Raw genomic sequence first — 22869 nt, forward strand, 5'->3', positions numbered from 1 at the left:
TAGGATCTTCTGGTACTCTGCCAGTGCAGCCTTGGCTCCAGGTGTTAGTGCTGATTTGACTCCTTAATATCTACCTGACTTGCTGGGTGCTACGTGTCATGTATGCTACATAAAAGCTACCATGATGAATTCCCGGCTACTGAAAGCCATATATTTTCATATTGCTGATAAGTGGACATGATTCATGAATGGACACACTGGTTGGCCATACCTCTGAGTCTGTTTGTAGTCCTCCAGCTTTAGCTTAGAGATAATGAGCTCTGTCCCTCCACACACCCACCCTTTGTTGTGACTGGTTTGGCTTGCCTGAGGTCTGCTTAGAAGGGGATTTATGTAAGCTTTAGAAATGTCTACCTGCACCAGCAATTGGGAAAATGAAAACATGTCATTCTAGTATACATCCTCACCGTTTGTTAGCAGGATTCCATTATGCAGAGGGCTTAATTGTACCAGTCATCTCCCTTTACAAGGACTCATAATGGAGTAGCTTCAGTTTCCCTGTTTAGCTCAAGACTGGGGAAGGGGTTAAAAATCAGGTAACTCCTGTAAAATTGAGAGGGGTAGCGGTTTACATGAAGCTGGTGGGAAGGGAACTTTGAGCATTTTGTCACCCGTGCTGGAGGTGATTAAATGCAGGTAACAAACCATTCCATGTGCCTCTGTCCTAAAAGCAATTAAAGCAGTAAAATGAAAAGCCCAAATTCATTTTTGTATTACTGTAATTCTTTATGAAGAGCAAACATTTTTGCAAAACAATGATTGTGCATAAAAATGATTTTTCTAATTTACAAAGTTTTTTTAAAGCAAAAGAAGTTGCAGTGCTTCTGGTGAGAAGACACCCATAGCATGAACAGCAATGACAATTATACTGCATGGCGAGTCTAAAGGAAAAACATAGAAAAGAATACAAAAGGATCAACTTGAATGAGAGGGATCTAAGGTGGTAACTACAACTGCACAGCTTGCAGGAGTGCTTGGAGGTGAAGAACACAACAGTTGCAAGCAGTTCATCAGATGTCCCACCCTGCGCCTCAGCTTCACGCCCAGAAAGTGATAACGATTGTCAGAATGATGGCCATCCATGACAGTGAGCGACATAGGGTAGTGCCAGCAGTTAGCTGGGTTTTGTACCGTTCCAGTAATTGTAATGCGACTCCATTACTCCAGCCGAAGCCCACCTGAGACACGAGGAGAAAATAGAAACGGTAAACAAAGTATAATATTGTTGACATAAAATGAAATTGCTTCAGGACACTAAAGGACAGATTCACTAACCTTCAATATGATTTCCCTGAGAAGATTTGAGTAAAAACTGCAAATAATCTTCCTATATATGGTCAATTTCAGAACAAACATTTTTTTTTTTTTCAGTAAAGCATTTTTACTGAACCATTTTTCAGTTTTCACACATGGTTGTGCGGTCTTACTCGGAGGTGCCAGAACCCATTATAATCTATATAAACCTGGCAGTAAGTATTCCAACAGCATAAGAAAATCTGTTTGTTTTTTTTATAACCGGCATCCAAAAAAAAAATGTCACTCTAAAATGCATTATAAAGGAACAAACCTCACCAGTTAGTTTGATTAGTAAATCTGCCCCGGGACTGTAGAACTGACCTCAAAAAGAAGAGTAAAATATAATTTTGGCTTGGGTCTGGAGTGTCTCCCCTTAATTCACTGGACTGTGGCCGAGAGAAATTGGTTTATTGTGACATAAGCGGAACCTACACTTCTAAATTTAAACACAGTGAAACCCTGTTCCCTCAAGTTTATAATCTAAGGGGCGGCTGTGTAGTAACATGTGCATGATCCTGTAATCAACAGCAAATAGAAAGAAGGACGTTTTGGGGTTTTATAAATGCACCCCTCTCTTTCATAGTCCATAGTCATAGATATATGTCTGCTCCATAGATTTCTTTTTATAATAATAATTTTAAGAAGATTTGGACCTTAATGGCAGGACTGTCCCTCTATATAGGTGCCATGACACCTTCCCCACTAGGTCAGTAATGCTTGTAGGTCAAATGGAAGGACTTACTTGAACCTCATATTCACCTCCTCCTCCAGGTTTCCCATCACCTTCTACATCGTACTGCACATATAAGAAACAAAAGTAGGTCAAGCTACAGAAATTAATGAGCAGAACAATAGGAGACAAATTGATGCTGATCAAAACTACTTTCTGATGGGGTGCTCTTGGGTAATGTACTATTATAACTTTGCACCTGTGTTAGTAAATGAAGGCATACTGTATATGCTCAGTTACACAATTACTTTCCTCAAACCTCATGAAAAGAGGATCAGCAAATGCTTTATTTGTGCCAGACTAGATCTAAATATGTACACAACTGAAACGATCTGTGAGGACATGGGGAGAGCCTCATTATGTGCTGCAACTAATTAAAGGGTATATAAGATCATATACATATAGCTTCAACCACATGTTCTCATGGATGTGGGAGAAGGGCTCATTTATCCGCACCTTGTGGACTTGTTGGGTAGCAGTGACATTTTGGGCTAGGGTTTTTATTTATTTGATACCCCCTTTTTGTTATCAGTACTGTAATGTGGTAACAAGCACAGATTTTGGTAAGCATGTTTGTTACACAAATTTTAAAGGAGAAAAATGAGAATCTACCTTCTCAAACATTCCTTTATATTTGGTGTAAGCTTTATAGTTGGTTCTGATCCAGTTTTGGGCCAAAGAGAATGCAGTATCTTTTGCTCTGGAGGATTTGGCTTGTGCCAGACCTGTGAGAGATAATCAGGATTTAGCAAGTATTCATAGAGAAGCCCAGTGCACCTTAAACAGTACATTCTCACATGCTGGTTTAATGACAACGGTTGGATGACGTTATAGTCTGTAAGGACTGATTATGGCAGGCGGGAGATACAGGAACGTTATTTCTCACCTTCAATAACCATGTGTTGGAGAGGAGGCCAGGCATTGGGGAAGTCCCACTGTTGACCAGATCGTGTCAGTGAGGTGGGAATGCCATTCTTATAAGACAATGCTCCACTCTTCTGTTAAAAAAACACAGAATCATTACTTATATATAAATCTATAGATATCTATTGGGCAGATTTGAAAATCCTGTTAGGTGAGTCGGTGTTCTGATTCAGTCCTCTCCCAATGGGCCTGCATAGGTGCCTATTGTGATTCAATCATTGGCCCGGTATGGCCACTTTAAAGGAAAACTATACCCCCCCCCCCGAACAATGTAGGTCTCTATAAAAAGATATTGCATAAAACAGCTCATATGTAAAACCCTGCTTGTAATTGTAAATAAACCATTTTCATAATAATATACTTTTATAGTAATATGTGCCATTAGGTAATTATAAATAGAAAACTGCCATTTTAAAATATAAGGGCCGCTCCCCGGGATCATATGATTCACGGTGCACACAAACAAACCAAACAAACCATATATGTTAGGTCACATGAGCCAATTATCAGACAGAGTCTTTATCAGACAGTGTGTCTTTTGCTTCCACACTTCTTCCTGTTACAGTTAGAGTTGTAGTATTTCTGGTCAGCTGATCTCTGAGACAGTACAGAGACCATCACGAAATGGTGGTTCAAGGCGAGAGATGTAAAAGGGCAATATTTATTAAATATATATTCCAGTTTGGTAAGATTCTTTAATATGTCATTTACTTTGTGTAAATATTCATTTTGGGGGTATAGTTTTCCTTTAAATCCCATAATCTATCACTTCTTTATGGAACAAGGTGAGGGAGGGGTTGCATGAAACTGTGAGCCTAGAGGCACTGTAAATTGGTCTGCATTGGGAAAAGATATCCATGAAGATCCTAAATGAAATATAAGAGAGAAATAAAACAATAACAGGTATTGTGATCCTTGTATTACTGAACGTAATTGAATATTGATGCTCGTTACAAAAGGGGCACCAGGTGTAAAAAAAACCCTACTTTTTGCATTTTCCATTTGGCCACCTACACAATATTAGTTCCTAGGGTCCTGAGGTGCAACTCTGTGTGCTCCAAAAATGAAGTATAGCGGGACACACATTCTGTACATGTAGCACTGCTTATGTACAATACCACTGCATATAAGATTAGCAGGACATGGGTGTCCCCTGGCACATCCAGTGTCGGACTGGGGGTCCTGGGCCCACTGGGACTGCTACCTCAGGGGCCCCCACACAGTGTCAGACTGAGACACCAAGGGCCCACCCAAAAACTTTAGACCAGGGGCCACTCTCAGTACTATTATTCTTCCTCTCCTCACTCAACCTCTATTCTCCTAGTCTCTTTTCTTGACATACTATAATCTATGAATCCATCTATTTAGCTTCTTTGTTCTCATAGAAATTGATAATGACCTTTAAATAGGCCAAATGTTTAGAAACAGGAGGGCCCACTGACACATGGGCCCACCGGGAGTTTTCCTGGTATCCTAGTGGGCCAGTATGACACTGGGCACTTCATCCCTAGCTTGTGAGCCATTTGTAATGCACAAACCAGGAATACTGGGAGACAAAAGGCACCACAACCCCCTGTGTTTACAAACACTTATAGCCTTGTCCCTGTAAGCACTTTGGAACAGCATAAACCATGAGCAGGACTGCAAGTGAACAGTGTGGGACTGGGGTATCTGAGCCCAATGGAAACCTCACCCCAACCCAAGGCCCACCCGACCCTGCAGCCTACTTCTGTCTGCCAGTACTGCTGGGTGCTACAAACACCTGCCTGCAGACAAGCCATTATCCTGCAGATCCTGGGCAGGCCAGGTGCTGTGGGGCCAGCATAGTCTTACCCTGCAAGTGTATGTGAGTAAATATGTGCTCTAAGTACTCCAGCACTTGCATTCCTGCTCAAGTCATTACTGTCAAGACTAGAAGAGAGAGAGAAAGAGATCACATTTAATTAAAAAAGAATCATCAGTGAACCTCGAGATAGGACACTACTCGGTCTGCAACTTCTGGATTCGAGTAACACGTAGCCCATAGAGGAACCAGGTTGCTGGGATAAAAATGTGTATTTCTCCGCTGAGCATCCATGTTATAGTCCAGCCATATCCCCAGGCCCTCGTCCCACAATACAGACTGTACTGCCTCAAGTCTCTGTGTCAGAGCTGTTTGGAACCGAGATTCTTTCTCAGGCATATCTAACAGAGAAAAAAAAAGAAAACAAAGAGCATTTTTATACAAGGCAATGTGGAAATCACTATCAGGTACTATGAAATATAATGAAATTAAGAATATGACATATTTCCATACATCAGGCATTGACAGGTGTTACAGCAAGCAGTATATTAATTATAATAGACTGCAATAATTCTGTATAATGTCTTAGCCATCAAACATGAAAAAAAAATAATGAAGACCAAATGAAATGTTGCTTAGAACAGGAAAGTTAAAGCAAATATCTGATTATTTGCAAATAGGTACAGATCATGGCCCAGTGTTGCTGGCATTTGTACATAATACTGAAGGGTTTGATTTTAGCTCTTTATTAATTAAGGAAGGAAGGGCATTGTGTGGGACTAAACCATCTTACTAGATCAATAAAAGCTGCACTGTTTTTGCAAAGTGATTGCAGAATATTGAAGTGTTATTTTAATCAATAATACATAAAACATCCAACAAAACGTAAACAGGGTTTGGCAGGTTAGAGAAGCAGACAATTTATATTCAGAGTATACTGTACTAAGGGGCATATTTATCAAGGGTCGAATTTCGAATTGATGGGAGTTTCTAAAAACTCCCATCAACTCCCATAAACTCGAAATTTGGGGGAAAAAATGACCAATCGAAATCGAAATTAAAAAAGAATCTAATTTTCAATATTCGGGTGAATAGGATCGACCTTAGACTTTCACCAAATGACTCAAAATTGGTTGTAGAAGGTCCCCCATAGGCTAAAACAACAAATTGGCAGGTTTTAGATGGCGAATAGTTGAATTTGAATTCTTAAAGGGACAGTACATGATACATTTCAGAATTAGATTTTTTTAAACTCCAATCGAATTTTGACTATTCCCTAGTCGAATTACACTAAAATAAACTCTAAATTCCAATTTAAAAATTAGAATTTTCAATTTGCATTTAAAAAATTAGAATTTTCAATTCGACCTTGATAAATTTGCCCCTAAAAGTCTGTGATTGCAAGAAATCTACAGTATAGGCAATAGACCGTGGATCTGTAGGGAGAGGTGCAAAGTTCATGCCACCGACCAACCAGGAAAGGTTCCAGGATGAATTCTTTTTATTTATACAGAGAACTGTGGGGCAGAATTAGAGCACACTGAATAAACATACAATTGTACACTCTCATAAGGACATTGTTACTCACTCAGCTCCTTGTAAAACTTGGCTAATGTTTTCTCCACACGGCACAGGATTCCATTCAGGTCCGCAGGCACCACAGAACTGGTTCTGGTCATATTAAGTTTATTATCTGTCTCGCTGTTGCCAACCGACCCGGAGAACCAACGAGAAGAAAAATCCCAGCCTGATTCAGCAGCAGCTTTCAGCTCCGCCAGAAGAGACTGTTGGGAATCTAGACATATGATTCTAGAATGTGTAGAACAATCACAACAAGCCACACAATAATGTATTGAAACAGTTGCAGACTAAAGAAAGGGAAAAGGAAACATACCTGGGGCAACGGTTTCAGCAAGTTCATAATCATCAGAATAGGACTCTGGCCTGAATAAGAAACAAGCTCAATGCTTAATGCACACCCTCACCTGACAAAATGTGAGTATCACAAAAAAGTCTCCAATAAATAGCCTTTTATTAGAAAGATCCCTTGGGTACATAGGTTCCAATAGAGTGAAACAAAAGAAATTAAAACGATCATGTTGAATAGCCGGTTCATCAAAATCAAGGGTCTGCCATTTCTGAGGGATAGTTATATAGTTAGTTACTGTACATAGTTAAATCCATCAAGTCCAGCCCCTCCAAATGAAAACTCAGCATCCATACACACACCCCTCCATACTTTCATATAAAATATATACCCATACCTATACTAACTATAGAGTTTAGTATCACAATAGCCTTTGATATTATGTCTGTCCAAAAAATCATCCAAGCCATTCTTAAAGGCATTAACTGAATCAGCCATCACAACATCACCCGGCAGTGCATTCCACAACCTCACTGTCCTGACTGTGAAGAACCCCCTACGTTGCTTCAAATGAAAGTTCTTTTCTTCTAGTCTGAAGGGGTGGCCTCTGGTACGGTGATCCACTTTATGGGTAAATCGGTCCCCTGCTATTTGTCTATAATGTCCTCTAATGTACTTGTAAAGTGTAATCATGTCCCCTCGCAAGCGCCTTTTTTCCAGAGAAAACAACCCCAACCTTGACAGTCTACCCTCATAATTTAAATTTTCCTTCGTAAAAGTTATAGCACATGAAACGTTTGATGGTTGGCTCCGGTCAAACATCCCTTTTGCCCAATTATTAAAATGGCCCTGACATTAATGGGCAGATTTATTAAGGATCGGGTTGTGTTTTCCATGAAAATTTGAGTTCTGAGTTTATTTTTTTTGTTTTTTCGATATTCATTATATCCTGACCCTGGAAATAGCTCGAATTTGAAAAAACACCAACTAAAACCTGTCGAGGTCACGTAGGAGTCAATGGAAGAAGTCCCTTGAACCATTTGAAGATGTTAATAGGCTTCATGATGTTTTTTTGGAGGGTTTTTCCGAAAACGAGATCAATTCGAGTGATTCGAGTTTTGTTTTTGACGAAAACAGTTTTAGTGGTGAGTTCATTCAAGGTATAAAAATCTTTAAAATTTTTAACGTTGATCAATAACCCCCTCATTCTAGAATCATCGATCAACAGATAGACATGGTTTTCACCCAAAAGAATTGTCTATAACCAGCCTGATATAAAGTTGAGCTCTGACCAGATATCAGTTAGCTATGTAGTTGTTTAGGCCTAATATTGGCCATGGGCACAATGTATGTACTTTTTACCAAGGATGCCAAACCAACCGAGAGCCTCTAGATCAATATTCTTTTTATTGGATTTTACAATAAGGCAAGTAGACAGTATGTGGCTATATACTGTGTATGCAGCTCCATATATATTTATGGATAACTATGGAGTTCATTCTTAATGAACAATAAACAATTAATGATAAACCATTTGACCTGTTTCCTTTCTGTTGTTTCACTACTCGACAAACTGACTATGAAATAAAAATATTCAGCTCGGATTACTTTGTAAATACACCAACAAATATTTTGTGAATTGCTTAACAATTATTACATTATGCTTCAGAGTTTTCACTCATCCCTGCCCATACATTTATTGATGATTTTGTCATCCAAAATGGTAAATTGACCATCTTTTTTTAATTTTAGTTCTTGAAGATAGGATTTCAACTCAAAATCCAATAGCTTCTTGACTACATAAATTGTGCAAATATAAAAGAACATCTTCCAAAGTGGGAGCCTTCTCCTTAATCCAATATAAAAAAAATGGATTTCCCAGCGGCCGCTACTAAAATCAAACAAAAATCTAGAATTTTTAAAAGATCAATGATATTCTACAACGCTGTAAAATAGAAGGGTGAGTTTATCAAACATGATTACATTAAATAATTATCAGTGAAAGAGGTAAAGAGGCTACTGCTCAACAGAGGTTACAAGCTACAACTTTTCTCCTTTGTGTATGTAGCATTTGGTAACTTGTTTGCAAAAATAGAGGGTTCACATTTGTATCATCCTTTCAGCTTTAACTATTAACTTGCTAGCAAAAGTCAGTTACTCACAAGTGCTGGTACTACAGGTGATAAATACCACAACGTTATCTCACCTCGGCCCCCCAACGGGCACATGGTAGTGGTTTAGTAAATAACTCTTTCCTCCCAGTGTCACAGTCACAGTCCGGTTATTCATCCAGAAGTCATACTCTTTCTCTAGCAGGTGGATGTTTTCTCTGTGTGTTAAAAGAGGGAGATAGCTTCATTCATTTACTTCCCGTGCAACTGCATTTATTAACAAACCAGCAATTCAGAACATCCGGAAAAAAAGTTATATACTGTAATTGCTCCTATTAATACATCACCTGAGGAATGTCATATCCTTTTGATATGTCATATAGCTGTCCATCATCAAGGTAAGGAATGGCGGTTGACTTCTACGAAGGTAATAGACCCGCCCTCCATTGGGGATCAGTCCAAACCTGAGAGAAAGGATAAACAAGTAAGAAGGTTGTTTCAGAATTAGAACTTGTAAAACTGTCACACTATGACACTCTGGGACTTATTTACACCTGAATCAACAGTTAGTAGAGAGTAGAGTATCAGTGCCTCACTCTTTCTGCATTTTCTGCTATTGCTGGGCACCAAACGTACAAAGATCTGTGTTGCTTGTAACCCAAAGAAGAAACCCCCACTCCTATTATGAGGGTTGTTAGTTGCTCAGGCCTGCCACTGCTGAAATGATAGTAATAAAAATCCATATATTGAGTTGCCAATATGTGGAACTGGTTAGTACTTTGTAGTTAAAGCTGAGCGTAGATGTGCAGATTATAGCCTATGTCAGATGAAAGATGGTCCGTGGCAATCTTCCGACCTGCGACTAACTATTCAAATGAATATAAAGAGAACAAATCACACGATGCTTGGGCCATTAATTTACAGAAAGTTATGTCTGGCAAATAGAATTAAGAGTCACCCATTGATATTATTATATAGGCAATACATGCAGAGATATCAGTAGCCAATTGAAATCTTTTATCCTGTCCTATCGACTGAGTGACCGATCGCCATGGTACATAAAATGTCACGACACTCCACACACGGTGCGAACCTTGGTTTCGTACAATGGTATCTTTGCGTCTAAAACCAGCTTAAGAGGCAAGAGAGGCTCAGCAGTGCGCTAGCATTTTATACTGCAATCCCTTCATTTTATCATTCCCTGCCTTACTTTATGCCAAATATATTATAGCTCCCAAACCTACATTTCTTTTATTTATCTGATATGTTTTTCCATCACTAACTATATCAATCTGGCTGTCATGCATCATTAAACCCTGGCATGAATCTTACTATAAGCAAATATCTGGTTGAAATCATTATGTAAAACATTCATTTAGCAAACAATTATCTCCTGTAATTAATAACTATCCGTTTGATGGAGAGCAGTGATAGCAATGGGCCGAAAGAGCATTCCTTCCCCCTATCTCATTACTTTCACCATCCCTGTTTCTGAACATTTAAGGTACATGCATTTCCAACAATGATCAAATACACTGTTATTGTGTTTGTTATACGACAGGAATGTTGTATAATAAGGGAACTTCCTAGTCTGCAAATTTTAGAATATGGTGAGAGAAAGTTAAAGTGACAGTCTTAGTGAAAGCACGATAAGAAGTGGCATAATATTCTTCTATTTTGGGAAACTATTTTTTCTTACTGCTTTTGTCAGTGAATGGCATAACTTTTGTCCCACGGCATCAATTAAAATTTGATTCACTTGCTGCAAGTCTAGTAATCTTGTATAGTTGTCAGGTCCTGGTTGCCATTATTTCCAGGGTTCCCTTATGTCTATGCATACAGCTGCCACATTTGATCAGAGCAGGCTGGATATATGCATTGGTGTGCCCCCAGGTTGCTACATGTACAGTATAAATTGCCCTTATGAATAAAATCAATGTGCAATCATTTCTGCATATATTTTAGCACTTTCAGTTGTGCTTGCTTTTATACACTATCTCTAGTACACTCCCCTGCCTGACACCTATTTATTATCTGACTTCCTCACCGGTCAACCATGTACAAAAAGTTTTCTATCATCCCTCTTGCTGTGTTGTTCATCTCTGAGAGGAGAAGTCCATTAATGACCCAGTAAGAATCCCTGTGGAAAAAAATAAAAAGGTAAAGGCATGTAACTCTGATATAAAGGGGCCGATTTATAAAAAAAATTGTTTTATGCTGTGAAAAAACACGAGTATGAATATACTACAAAAAAAACCGCACAAGTTTTGTCTGCATTTTTTTCCTCACCTGTGCTGTTTTTTTTCACAAACTCAGATTTTGATAAATCTGCCCCTAAATGTATGTTTTTGTTTTTCTACTAGGGATGCTTATAAAATATATAGAACCCTCAGGAAACCCAAATAAGCATTCAGTTATTTGCATAATACTTTGCCACTGGAAGATTTGACTAGAGTTTATGGAAGCAGTTTAGGAAGCAAAAACAAAGCACCAACTAAAATTAATAAATTATTAAGACTCTTTCTGCAGAATAATATATGCCCATGTTGTTTTTTTAAACAGTTATAGCAAAACAAAGAAGACTTTATCTTCTATATAAATGGGTTATGTCTTCCCCAATGCGTAATGTCAAGGTTAGTCAGTATTAGATTGTGGTTAGTCTACTGTCTGGCTTCTGTTTATGTCTGGTGTTGTCAGAGGGCAAGGCCTATAAAGTAATTACTATCTACAAATGGACCAAACGTTATCTCATTATGTCCCTTTAATGTCATGTCGTTTCATAAATACCTGTTAATAAATACATGTTGATGTCAAGGCAACTGTGGAAGATGTATGATGTAAAAAAGTGGATTACACCTGCGATTAACCTTATACAACTATAGAACTAATAATCAACGGAGTTAGTTCCAGGCTTGATGTTAATACAGCTCACTAACTCACTGGAAATACATTACTAGACGGAGAGAAAGAAAAACGATCAGTTCTGTAAGATAAACATTAGCAGTATGATAAAACAGTTGGATTTTTACATCATTCACTGCAATTCCTTAATTGCAAAGTATTAGGCAATGATAGGACAGTGCTGGGATTGTATCGTAGAATTTTAACCTGTGACTGTCTGTGATGTAAAATAGGCATGGGAAGGAAAAAGACTAATTAAAAAATATTTTTTTACCCACCAGTAGTAAAACTCAAGGAAGCGACCACCAGGAACAATAACAGCGTTGGGTACGTAGATTTGTGAGTATTGTTCTGGTTGATCTTTAACTACTTTCTTAACCTGGAAACAAGAAAGAGCAGGGTCCTAAACTAAGGAATACTTCCACTACATAGCGTACCATGAGGATAGCTTACTAAATTCAACACATGAACAAATAAGTCCGATTGAAGGGGACACTATAGTGTTGTTGTAGTGAAAGTTAAAGGATACTGTCATGGGAAAAAAAAATTGTGCTCTGATAAACTTCAATCACTCTTTACTGCTGTACTGCAAATTGGAGTGATATCACCTCCCTTCCTTTCCTTCCCCCTCCAGCAGCCAAACAAAAGAACAATGGGAAGGTAACCAGATAGCGGCTCCCTAACACAAGATAACAGCTGCCTGGTAAATCTAAGAACAACACTCAATAGTAAAAACCCATGTCTCACCGAGACACATTCAGTTACATTGAGAAGGAAAAACAGCAGCCTGCCAGAAAGCATTTCTCTCCTAAAGTGCAGGCACAAGTCACATGACCAGGGGCAGCTGGGAAATTGACAAAATGTCTAGCCCCATGTCAGATTTCAAAATTGAATATAAAAAAATCTGTTTGCTCTTTTGAGAAATGGATTTCAGTGCAGAATTCTGCTGGAGTAGCACTATTAACTGATTTAATGAAAAAAACATGTTTTCTGATGACAGGATCCCTTTAACCTTCTTATTATTTTCCCTCAATAATGTACTTATTATAGCTTCTTAGGCATATTTCTTATTATTTCTGGGAGAGGAACAAGCAGTAGCTATATAAGGATATATTTCCCTATTTAAATAGCCACAAACATCTAAGCATTTTTTCACTATATTCACTAAATTGCAGTGTTATAATTTGAATAGGCAAAATGAATAATCATGTCCATATTTAGCTTTAAAAGTAACTCCAGTTCTTGTTCTGTGTGCTTCCAAATCTGTAGAACATTCAGTTTTTGTTCTGTCATTATTCTGTGTTAAGGGAATTATAAACCCCCTTCCTTTTTAACATGAGCTTATTCAGTTAGGCTTATGTATAAAAGTTGCATAAATTACATTAAATGAAAAGCCTGCCATTTCTGGGCTATGCTTCTTTTAAAAGATTTTCACCCCAACCATAAAAAACAGTAAAACCCCTTTTTACATCCCCTGATTTTAAGTTTTCCCTCATTTTACATTGCTGTTTTGTGGTTCCACCTATATATTATGCATAATACATTTCCCTGATTTTACATTTTCTTGGATTTTACATTGTTTGTTTTTTTTGGTCCCCGAAAAATGTAAAATGGGGGTTCTACTGTATTAAAATAGTATTAAAAAAAAGTACTGCAAGTGACAAACTATCAAAATGTACTTCTAATTACAATAACATCTAAACTAAGTATCCCGATATTTATTTTAAAGGGGAACTATCACAAAAATGGAAATTTAATTTCAGTTTGATTATTTCAGAAACGATACAGAATATTAAATTGATTGTATTTAGAAAGTTTTTTATTTCAGTATGACTAAGCTTATATTGAATGTTTATTTTCATGATAAATCCCCATAAGCAATACAAAATACATGCATTCGAAGTATAGGTATGGGATCCATTATCCGTAAACCCATTAGCCAGAAAGCTCTGAATTATGGAAAGGCTGTCTCCCATGGACTCCATTATAATCCAAATTTTTATAAATTATTTTCTTTTTCACTGTGATAAAACAGTAGCTTGTACTTGATCCCAACTAATATATAATTAATCCTTATTGGAAGCAAAACTAGCCTATTGGGTTTATTTAATGTTTACATGATTTTCTAGTAGACTTAAGGTAGGAAGATCCAAATTATGGAAAGTTATTAGTTGTCTGGAAAACCCCAGGTCCCGAGCATTCTGGATAACAGGTCCATAGCTGCACTTTAATGGAACCCTAAACCAACTTAATGTAAAAATGATGAGAGTGCTTCAGAGTTCCCATCTGTTTGCATTAACTATACTTTCTTTTAGTTTTCATTATATGAGCAGTTTTACAATTAATTTGTAACAGGATCGCCGCTTATTTCTTGTCCGAGCTGTAGGCCGAAGAGAACACCAAAAACTTAATTACTGATTCAGGAAGAACTGAGCAAAAAAGCATCAATAAGCATTTCCTGCATCAGTAACTGAATCTCAAATTGTTCTGTCTGACCAACTCCTTATACTGTACAGAACAGCAGGGGGTGATTATGTTACACATTAATAACATTAGTAGTGTAAAACTGTGAAATGAAAAATAAATAAATAAAAGAATGTAAATTGTAGAAATGTCCACATTAAGTGGCCACATTAATAAGGGCAGGGCAGCCATCAAGGGGGGACGGGGGGGAGAGTTGTAGGGGGCCCGAGGGTAAGGGGGGCCCAGCCACGTCGCACTTTCTTTATTATCCGGGCCCCCCTGCTTTCTGAGAGCTGCTGACTTTGGGAAGGCAGGGCGGGAGCACAAGGGGAGGTATCTTATGTCCATTACTTCCCCTTATTGGTCACTGAGTTTAAGTCCTGGTTGAGCTGCTCAGGGATTGGATAGCTGAGGTTTGAACATCTCCTCCAGCTCATCCAATCACCACGCAGCTTTACCAGGACTTGAAATTCTGTGACCAATAAGGGAAGAAAATGCTGTCACTGGAATAAGATGCAGCCACCTGTGCTCCCCTCCTCCCTTCTGTAGTTGGCATCTCACTGACAGCAGGTGGGCCACACTAATGAAGTAAGTGTAACATGACAGGGCCCCCTAAAGGTAACCCTTTGTGGTCCCTGTTGTGTGGTGGGGCCCTGGGCACCAATTTTTTTTTAAACTTCTAGGGGGGGGCAAGTTTTTTTTACATGGATGTTTAAGGGGGGCCCTGGCCACCAATTGTTTTTCCCCATGTGGGGTCCTAGCCAACAATATTTTTTAATGGAGGGCCCTGACCACAAATATTTTTTTATTAACATGTGGGAACAAAAGCCACAATGTTTTTTTTTTTTAGTGTGTGGTGGTGGGGGGGTGGACCTGTGGGGTGGGGAGGTGGAACTGTAGGTGGGGCTTGGGGTGCAGCCAAGGGCGGCCCAGGAAATTTTTTCGTATGGGGCCCTGCGATTTCTGATGGCGGCCCTGAATAAGGGTAGTGGCAGACGGGAGATTAGTCGGCCATAGACCTAAATCAGAGGCAGTATGATTTTCTTTTAAGTGTTTCCTTCATTGTTTTGTACCTTTCTTCCCAAATCCTTCCAGAGAGCATGAATTTCTGCAGCCCAGCTGCGCAGGTTGGAATCTGCAATTTGGGACAACAGCTGGGGGCTATAGTGGGGAAAAGAGAGAAAGAGTAAGTTAGACTAATCATTTTCAGATCTTGGTTGGTATGTCATGCAGTGTTTCTCAGTTGGTCTATTTCAACCAGCGGAATAAACATCCAGTACCCTCCATTGTCTCAGGTCATTGATATGAATAGACACCACATGCCTGACACATACTGTGGACCCCTAGCAACCACATTGCGGTTAAAATCCAAACTGGTGAGTTTCAGAACAAAGAAATTACACTGAAATCCACAAAGAATAACAAATAAAGTCCAATAAAGGCAAAGGTTTTTATCATATGAGCAATACCTTTAAAAGGGTTAGTTCTAAATTAACTTTTAATATGATGTATTTTGGTGGTTTTTGAAGTATTTATCTTTTTCTTTTGTCCATTTAGTAATTTCAGCAGCTATCTAGTTGCCAGGGTCCAATTTACTCTAGCAACTGGAGAGTGGTTTGAATGAGAGAGTGTAAGACAAATAGGAGATGGCCTGAATAGAAAGATAATTAATAAAAAGTAACCGTTTCAATAACAATACAGCAATAGGGATGTTGCCAAGAATAGCACATTCTATAAAATATTAAAAGGGCGATCTACTTCCTTAAGTCCTGTGTATGTAAATATCTATGAAAATAACATACTTTGTTTTCCAGTCTGAAGGACTCCATGGTTCAAATTCCTGTCCTGGAGGACTAAAAGATGAATTGACAAATGCAATTAATTTTTCCCTAGTCACACCTTCAGACACCAGAGTCTGGAATTTCTGCAGGGTGTTCCCTGAAAGAGAAAAATTCATATACAACGTCATTTCTGTTTTTTTAGCCAGTGTATCACTAATCTTAAAGAAAAATACCCCCCTCTTTATGACATGAGCTTATTGAGCTAGGTTCATGTAGACATGGTGCAGCACCACTTTATAAACTTGCAAAAAGAAATACTCCACTTGGTTATGGTGTATTTTGGATTCCCCCCTGCATGCTGGGCTGCTGGTTAGGAGTCAATCTCTGTGTATCACTGTTCAGCGCTGGCCCATCCTCCACATCAAGATTCGCTACACATATTCTTTGAAAAATCGGCTTTATTCAGGTTCCATAAGTGATAGCAGGCAGTGGGTAAGTGGTACAAACTAACTCGTTTCGTGCCCTTTCTATTGGCACTTCATCAGAGTTCGCTGGTTAGGAGTACCTGGGAGGAGTACCTCACATTTAACTTATATTCTCAAGGATATTGAACATTTGGAGAAATATAACTCACACATAAATCCTTTATACTCTTAAGGATATTGAACATTTGGAGTACTATAACTCACACATCAAAAGTTGCCTTGCATAGACTCCAGTCGGAGATTTGGGGGGGGGAACTACCCAGCTGCTATTTACACCAAGGGGAAATATTTGATAAATGATTTATCATTTAAATAATTGACCACCAATTTTTTCAATTTATATAAATTTTATGAATTTTTATTGATGAATTTTTGGCTCCTGAGCGGCCAGGTTTAAATGAATTGACCTAGTAACAAGGTTAAAAATAGTCTGTGCAGTATTAATAAAATGACTATATTTTTTCACATAGACTGGTTTTTATTTGCACCTTTGCAATTATTTAAATTATTACTGTTATCCTCAAAAGGACCTTAGGGTTTTAAAGGTATAATAAGGACTAGTTGAGAAAATATTTTCCCTTTAATGTCACATCACCCTCTAATCTAATGTAGTAGTACATCGTATTTGTAACCCTGTCAAGACTTAAGGTGGACAAAAAATAGCCGAGAAATGGTGCATCAACTCAGAATATACGAAAACCACTGGTATAAAGAGAAGGTATCTTGGGAAAGGTCACTGATTCACTTTCAGGATTTATAAAAATCGGATCTTACTGACTCTAAATTCAACAGCAAACATCAACATGAAATGATTTCAGTGAACTCCGTACGACACAGTTCATAAAAAAAGGGAGGTAGGGGCTTCATTTATAACAGACCATCCAATCAGATGGCACAGTCAAACCCAAAAATCATATCTGCCAGTTCTGGAATCTATTGTCTATCACTGACAATTCTGTGTACAGTCGTCTGTATAATTAGAATTGCTATATGAGATTAAAGATTTATTAAAACCCCTAATTTTGTTAAACAGAAAAGATGACGTTCAGAATTAAAAAACAGAAAAACAAGAAACCAATAAAGCTTCTTGAAGCCCCAACTGACCAGGTGTGTCCTTCAGAACCATATCAACAAAGTGCTTGTCATCTTCAAAGATCTTGGCCAACTGCACATGATGCAACAGGTCTCCCGTGCAGTAAATCTGACTACAGGAAAGGAGAAGAATGTTTAGCTGGAATTTGTGTTCATCATTTTTGTCTTTCTTCCCTTATAATAACATTGGCATCAAGCAAACAAGACCCGATGTTAAGCCTATCAGCAATTACTTTTTAACTTACTACTGCAATTTTTAAAAAAATAAGAGTCGATTGGTTGCTCTGGGTAACTGCACTGGTACAGGTTGGCACTTATGTTCATAAATCATCCCCAAAACACTTGCACGAGTGTTTCTGACCAGAGGTTCGGCTGTCAGCACTGAGTACTGCAGTCCCTACAGTTCTTTAATAAAAGTGGGGATAGGCTAACATAGGGCTGCCATCTTTTTGGTTTTCTATAACCTGGATGGTACTGAAAAAGGGGCAGGCAACGATGTCATGGGGTGGAGTAATGACATCACGGGTGGAGGGATAATATTGCCCTGGCAACATATGAAAATTGCTTCCAGACACCAAAGTAGATAAACATATCTGGAGCCAAGCACCTCAGCTAAAAAAGAACAATTTTGCATGTACAAGAGGACAGAACTAATTGGTATATCAGTTCAAATCAATGTTTGGTGTTATTGGTTATAATGTAAAATTATAGGGAATGAAAATGAGGAATAAAAGGTGTAAGGGAGCCCTTTATTTAATGCCTGCTATATGCAGGTATTAGGTACAGTGCTCAGTTCTTCCAAACCCAGAGCTCCCCACTTGTGCATTCTGAAAGCAGCTCTTTATTCTAGTAGAGTTGCACCATAGGGTGTCTTAAATGCTTAGCACAAGAAGCCTCGTATTAGTTTCCTAAGAGAAATACAGCTTATTGTATAGCAGCAGGTCAGGCAAAGCAAACACATAGACAGCAATGCATTTGAAACGACAGTTCACATGCCTAGATTACCTGTCACAGGGAGGGGGTAAATCTGCAGCAAGGCATCCCAGTGCGGCCACCGTACATAATATCAGGGAGACTGCTGGCCACAGCGCTGCCCCATGCATTGTTTGACACCTTTAGTGTTGCCCACTCTTCCAGAAAGCAAAACAATCACTTTTCAATTCACAGTAGTAGTACAAATGTGTAATTCAGAAAGCTCTTTGAATCTGGATGTTATCTTTAAGTGATATACTGGGTGGCAATTGTTTGGACTCTCACCTAAGTGCAAAGTAAAGGTGCTGCCTCATCATAATGAAAAACAACTCGGCTCAGTAAGAGGCTACTCTGAGGCTTGTACACACTGGTGACTTTCTTTTAAAGCAGCAGGTTCAGGCAGCCATGCTACATTTCTGTGTTCTCTATTGATTAGCCAAGCTAGCCCAACCTAATTTGGTCCTGTGCATCTAGACATACACTTGGACCATGTCACCAAATAAGCAGATTTCATCATGAAAGTGTGTCATGCCATTTGGTCTCAAAGTACAGAGAGACCCTTGATTAGAGATTTTAGCAAGGGGCTGTGATACAAATGGTTTGGAGTCCAATAATTTGCTCATGGAAGCCTCTTTGAACTGACGGTCAAAGGAAAGAGTTGGTGGACCAAAATATGAGGATTAGTTATGAGATATATGTCGATTACAAATATGGGTTCATATACCCTCTGACTTGTACGAATCAGGAAAAACAACCTACAACTGACCCTAAGCCACAATACCTTAACCCGCACCTGACACGCAAAATGTTGACTTTGTCCGCTCCACAATAGACAATTTTTGGAAGGAGTGGAGACGTATACTTCACCAGTCTGACCTGCACCTAAAACTGTAACCTACAAATACATTTTAACCTGAACTTGCCCAACTAGTGTTCAACACACGACTCACTGCAGGTTTCAGGTTAACCCGCACATCACTAGTTCACATCCACCCGCTAGGAGAGAAGTTTTTTGAGGGACTGGATTATCAGACATCAGAATCATTTGAATTGCCCCTTATAAACACAGTATGCCAATATTCTGCAGATAATATTTGGTACTGGGAAGTACTAATGCCTTATTGCTGAATCTAACCTAGAGTCTCCACTTATTTACAGTGGGTCCTAAATAATATGCTTCTGTGCAAGATCACTGTGCAATATCTATTTAAATGCCATTTGACTGCTGGCAGAAAGTGTTTTAATTAAACAAAAAAAAGCCGCTCCAGGTGCACCTTCCACCGAACTGCTCCGTCTCACAGCTCCTCCATGTATAGTGTGCACCGATTATCCTCCCAGGTGCTCAGCCACCAGCGTCCCAACCATATCTATACTCTTTGTACACACACCAAGTGGCACTCTGGTTAAAAAGAAACATTAATCTATTGCAGTGCTGTCCAACTGGTGGCCCGTGGGCCGTCCCCTCCCCTTGTGTGGCCCCCACATGAAAGTCTGCCTGCTGTGACTGCTTACCTTGTGTAAGCTTTAAAAGGTATCACTACTAACTGTCCCCTGCATTGTTTACACCTCAAATTCAGAACGTAAACTCCTGCATTGTTCACACATGTAATTCCCCCTGTATTGTTCACACCTTAAAGGGATACTGTCATGAGAAAACTTTTTTTGTTTTCAAAATGAATCAGTTAATAGTGCTGCGACAGCAGACCTCTGCACTGAAATCCATTTATCGAAAAACAGATTTTTTAATATTTTATTTTGAAATCTGACACGGGGATAGACATATTTTCAGTTTCCCAGCTGCCCACAGTCATGTGACTTGTGCTCTAATAAACTTCAGTCACTCTTTACTGCAAGTTGGAGTGATATGAGCCCTCCCTTTCCCCCAGCAGCCTAACAACAGAACAATGGGAAGGTAATAAAATAACAGCTCCCTGATACAAGATAACAACTGCCTGGTAGATCTAAGAACAGCACTCAATGGTAAAATCCAGGTCCCACTGTGACACATTCAGTTATGTAAAATAGGAGAAACAGCAGCCTGCCCAACATGCTCCCTGTGTGTGTCTTCCTCTGCCTGCCCAATGCTCCCGTGTGTGCCATACTCTGCCTTCCCTATGCTCATTGGGTGTGCCTGTTGAACATACACCTGGTAGGGGCTTGCTCTGGGGGTTTGTTAGCATTTGAAAATTGTTGTTAGTGGGCCCTAAGGTGTTTAATCATGTGCTGGGGGTGCTGTGTTATCCACAGGGGAGGATGAGGCATATGGATTTAATATGACAACTTTATTCACATATGAGTGGTAAGTGTTATCCCTGCAGTGCACACCAGCCATTTGGTTTTTTGGAGTGCTACCACAATTAATGTGGAAATGGCCTTGGGGTAGCATGGGTGTGGTTCAAAAAACAGGGACTAGTTAACACTGGTTCCAATATCGGCCCTCCACCTTGTAGGCCAGAAATATTCCGGCCCTTAGTACCACAGAAGTTGTACAGCACTGCTCTATTGCAACAGGCTGCTGGACACCAGGGCCAATAAATCCTTTTCTACTTTTAAAGGTAGATTATGGCAGTGGGTTTGGGGGTATGATTACACTAGTCAAGCATGGCGGCCAAGTGAGCACATATAAACTAAATTCAGTCCTTATCTTATACAAGAATGCACTGTGCTTTCTGAAGGAAACCTTTTAATAAAACTTTCTTATAGTACATAGGAGTATCAGGGATTCATTTGTACCTGATCCATATAAATTAGCTCTAGAATCTCAGCAGTTGAGACCATATGCTATCACCATCACAAACAATCCAAAAACACACAAACATAAGGGGGAAATGTTAGTGTTCTGTATATAATTATGTCACCTATAATCATACAAACCATCAGCAAGTCTTATTGCAGCAAATAATTACTTGGCCCGTACCATGTCCAGATTGACATTTAAAACAGGCCCTGGCATTTCAAGTACAGTGAGGCCCAAACAGTAACCATAGGATTAATAAGCAAGTCTAAAGAAGCCCCTCTGGCCTACGAAAAAATATACAGATTGCCAGTCCAGGCTGGGGCCCTTTATTGTCTGACCTGCTCTTGTTTCACAGTTCTGACTTCTAGTCTCAGGTAAAGCTGTTGTACTGTGCCCTGTGACTTCTAGTCTGTAACGCTGCATTACTGAAGGCACCACACATTGCTCAGAGGGAAGTGTGGGGGTGGAAGTGAAAACTGCTGGAAGCGGAGAGGCACAACAATATGATTTATGGGAAATGGGGAGGGACAGCCTACAGAGGAGTAAGGGACTGAGGGTAAAGTCACAGATGATTATGCACATGTACAAATATTCAGTGTGTTCTGCTGGTGATGAGTAAATTAGACATGAAGGCATGACCCTCTATAGCGAAAAGAATGTAATAAAGGGAGCACAATGTATGAAAATCATGCAAACACAATATGAATTCATCAGAGAATTAAGTTACTTACAAACAAGGCATTGACATTGGCATTTTTTACAGAGATCCCTTATTCTGCCATTTTTTTTTACAGAGATCCCTTGTTCTATTGTGTTCTGGGACACACTGTTATATAGTATACTAATTTGACTGTGGGCTCCATATTTTTGGGTCAGCCTTTTTTCTCTTTTATCTAAGCTAATCCAATTTTTTTAAATACAAATCTTTCAGTGATTGTTATAATAATGTATAACTAAGGAGAGGGGATTACATTTCAAGTATATTAATAGTAAAAAGATGCGGATTGAGAGTGTTGCCCCTTTAAATAATGGAACTAGTATGGTATGGTAACAGATACAGAAAGGCAAATCAGTTTTTTCCTTCAGTGTATACAATAGAGGAGTGAGAGTTCCCAGGTTAACTTTATAGCTGCACTTATGGCTCAGTTCAATCTAGTCAGTGGCTGACTCAGGAAATAGTTCATAAATCTTTACTAAAAATTAATGTAAACAAGGCACCAGGGACAGATGAAATACACCAATGGGTTTTAAGAAAGCTTAGTTTTGTTTTAGACTGCTCCTATTTCTGATTTTCTAATTTAGTATGGTACCTTTGAATTGGAGGAAAGCGGATGTCATTCCTATATTTAAAAAGGGATTACGATCTCGATCTTGTAACTTTGTTAAACATCTTTGCAAGACCAAGACTGTGCACATGCTCAGTGTGGTCAGAATAGCCAGACTGCACTGGGTCCTGTGTTGTCATGTAATCTAATGTGGATTTTATAGTTCTTGAATGAATACAATCTTTCTCCAACTCTGCAGAACCAGTGGCTGCAGCAAAATAATCCTCCAAATAGAATTCCAGTTTATCTGTTTAAATCTGGCTCCATGATCTTTGTCCCTGCAGCTGGAATTGGAAACAGTAAAGGGGATGTAAAGCCAAAATAAAATCCAACACAAATCTCTACACAGTCGCCGACTGCACTACAGGGAAACATGCAAAACTGCTTGAATTCTGCATGGCT

General features: G+C 39.0%; 1 protein-coding gene across 3 annotated transcripts; it reads right to left on the reverse strand.

Moving 5' to 3' along the window:
• Positions 1-719: 719 nt before the first annotated feature.
• Positions 720-21806, reverse strand: treh.L (trehalase L homeolog). 3 transcript variants are annotated; one of them, XM_041569257.1, is made up of 16 exons: positions 21481-21806; positions 18439-18563; positions 17446-17546; positions 15878-16013; positions 15149-15236; positions 11891-11991; positions 10759-10851; positions 9059-9175; positions 8807-8929; positions 6628-6677; positions 6322-6528; positions 4917-5134; positions 2913-3024; positions 2639-2751; positions 2039-2092; positions 720-1178 (listed from the first exon to the last, which is right to left on the reverse strand). In XM_041569257.1, the coding sequence occupies exons 2-16, from the start codon at positions 18534-18536 to the stop codon at positions 1038-1040; spliced, it is 1752 nt and encodes a 583-aa protein (XP_041425191.1). In that variant the 5' UTR covers positions 18537-18563; positions 21481-21806; the 3' UTR covers positions 720-1037. The 3 variants fall into 3 exon arrangements, with proteins under 3 accessions (XP_041425191.1, XP_018081322.1, XP_018081323.1); XM_018225833.2 differs by lacking the exon at positions 18439-18563 and having other exon boundaries at positions 21481-21799; XM_018225834.2 differs by lacking the exon at positions 21481-21806 and having other exon boundaries at positions 18439-19858.
• Positions 21807-22869: the final 1063 nt, after the last annotated feature.

This window comes from Xenopus laevis, chromosome 7L (genome assembly GCF_017654675.1).
Source record: "Xenopus laevis strain J_2021 chromosome 7L, Xenopus_laevis_v10.1, whole genome shotgun sequence".
NCBI lineage: Eukaryota > Metazoa > Chordata > Amphibia > Anura > Pipidae > Xenopus > Xenopus laevis.

What these genes read in the sequence shown, in the direction of transcription:
- treh.L (XM_041569257.1), bottom strand. Translation starts at nt 18,536, where the DNA reads ATGCATGGGGCAGCGCTGTGGCCAGCAGTCTCCCTGATATTATGTACG. An exon ending in TTTTTGTACATGGTTGACCG is followed by an intron (nt 9,176 to 10,758) that starts GTGAGGAAGTCA and finishes CCTTTCTCTCAG; the next exon opens with GTTTGGACTGATCCCCAATG. An exon ending in GAGTAGTGTCCTATCTCGAG is followed by an intron (nt 3,025 to 4,916) that starts GTTCACTGATGA and finishes TTTTTTTAACAG; the next exon opens with AAGAGTGGAGCATTGTCTTA.